The following is a 1826-nucleotide window of genomic DNA, read 5'->3' as shown; positions in this document are numbered from 1 at the left end:
TATTATGAAGTGGGAATGGGTATTGATGGGTAGAGGGGAGTGGAAAGGGAATTCAGTTTTGAGTTGAATGCAATGGGGTATATATTAGGTGTTGTATAGGGGAGGGATTGAATGGTTGGATAAGGGAGTTTGAGACGAGGCTATAGGTTGAATGCGGGAAGGAGTTATCGGTAAATGAAGGGGTGAAAGCGTGGGGTTGGAGTGGAGGTTGAATGATGGGGAAAGTAACCAGAGGTGGGGGGAACGTTGAATCAACTGTTTAATTACTTACATCTTCAAGATAATACTGTGTGTTGTCCTCCGCACTAGGCAGGGGCTCCCAAATTTTGTAACCACGACTACTGTCTCCTCCCTCTTCGTAGAAGAACGGCTGCTGCGTGGCATCAACAAAGTTAGTGGCTTGGATTCCAGTCATGATTCGTTGTCTTCGCTCACCGCTGGTTCGGAAGAGGTTACATACTCCAATGCTGTTGCTGGGACAGATCTCGCGCAGTGCCTTGTCCACGCCAAATACAGCAGAAAACACTGCATTGATGACGTACAAAACGTAGGGGTCCTGGATGTAGCCTTCAGCACGGGGAATTCCTAAAAGATGGGTCGGGCATGGTTCTGGGTACTTGGTGCTCCTACCATCAAAGTTACACTGAAACAGTTCCTGGTAATAGTCATCAAACCATGGGTTAAAGAAATAATTTTCAGGATTTTTGTTTTCCAGGTATTTGTCGAATTCTGGCACATCTGCCGTCTCTATGTCAAACGTTACAGCACGGCGACCATTCATCAGCTTACGCGCATTGTTCCACTTCTCATGGTTGAAACCAAGCTTGTCTGTACCGATAAAGGTGAAGTTATTCCTTACGTCATCTCTATTCTCAATCGACTGTAACAGCGTCTCCGGGTCCTGGACAAACAAGATCACGACTGTAGCGTCTCGGAAGGAGAAAAGCTTGTTGAGAGTGGTGTGTGCTTCAATGACGGAGATCGAGCCGCTGACACCAGTGGTGATGTTCTGGGATATGCAGATCCTGTTGAGTCTGGCCAGACGAGCAAACTCCTCCTTGCTGTGCACACCAATGCTGTCATAGGATGTAATGACCTGGACGTTGTTTAGGTCGAACCTCTTCAGGTAGGAAATAATGGCCCTAGCCTGCTTGTCATCTGCGGGAACAGTACGCAAGAAGTAGCGGTATTTGTACTGATCCATCAGCTCCTGGCTCGTGGAACCATAGCTGATCTGAGGAATTCCCAGCGGATTCACAATGTCTGCCACCCGGATTGATGAGTCGGTGTCAAATGCGCCGATATAGACATCAATATTGTCAGGGTTGATGGTAATGTTCTGGCTCTGAGACATAGTCGTCAGTTTCAATGTTCCGGAGTGGATGTTCGCTATCATATTTCCAGCACGCGTTGGATTTTGACAAACATCTAGGGCTACACCGCCAAATGTGACCTCTGGCCACACATTACGGAAAATACCAGTACGGTTGTTAGCGTATTCCAGGGCGAAGTGGAAGGCCTCCAGGAGCTGGAAGCCATGATTGTCGTTGATACTGCCACAGCTGTAAGGTGTTTGTCCTTTGGTGTGGATATCAAACAGACCTGGAAATCAAAGAAAGAGCTAAATTAAGGTATACCTGTACATTTAATGTTAAAACAAAAGTTGTATGACTTACATGTATCTCCCTTGTAACCTGTAGATTTACCACATGTACCTAGGAATGTACTGTATTTATCCAGCAATACAACCAGGGAGGCCTACACATAATTTCTCAAATCAGGGGTGGGCTTATTACAGGACAATGAAATTTCATTTGTTGGTATTT

General features: G+C 46.0%; 1 protein-coding gene across 1 annotated transcript; it reads right to left on the bottom strand.

The window, feature by feature from the left end:
• Positions 1-271: 271 nt before the first annotated feature.
• Positions 272-1602, bottom strand: LOC110444203 (metabotropic glutamate receptor 7-like; the record flags this gene model as incomplete). Its single annotated transcript, XM_021488603.1, has 1 exon — positions 272-1602. A coding segment is annotated over one exon (1331 nt), but the record flags the coding sequence as incomplete, so codon positions are not given.
• Between the last annotated feature and the right edge of the window lie 224 nt (positions 1603-1826).

The sequence above is a fragment of the Mizuhopecten yessoensis genome, unplaced genomic scaffold (genome assembly GCF_002113885.1).
Source record: "Mizuhopecten yessoensis strain PY_sf001 unplaced genomic scaffold, ASM211388v2 hete_36059986, whole genome shotgun sequence".
Taxonomy (NCBI): Eukaryota; Metazoa; Mollusca; class Bivalvia; order Pectinida; family Pectinidae; genus Mizuhopecten; species Mizuhopecten yessoensis.
Note: the sequence above shows the minus strand (reverse complement) of the source record. Positions and strands in the feature narration are given on the sequence as shown.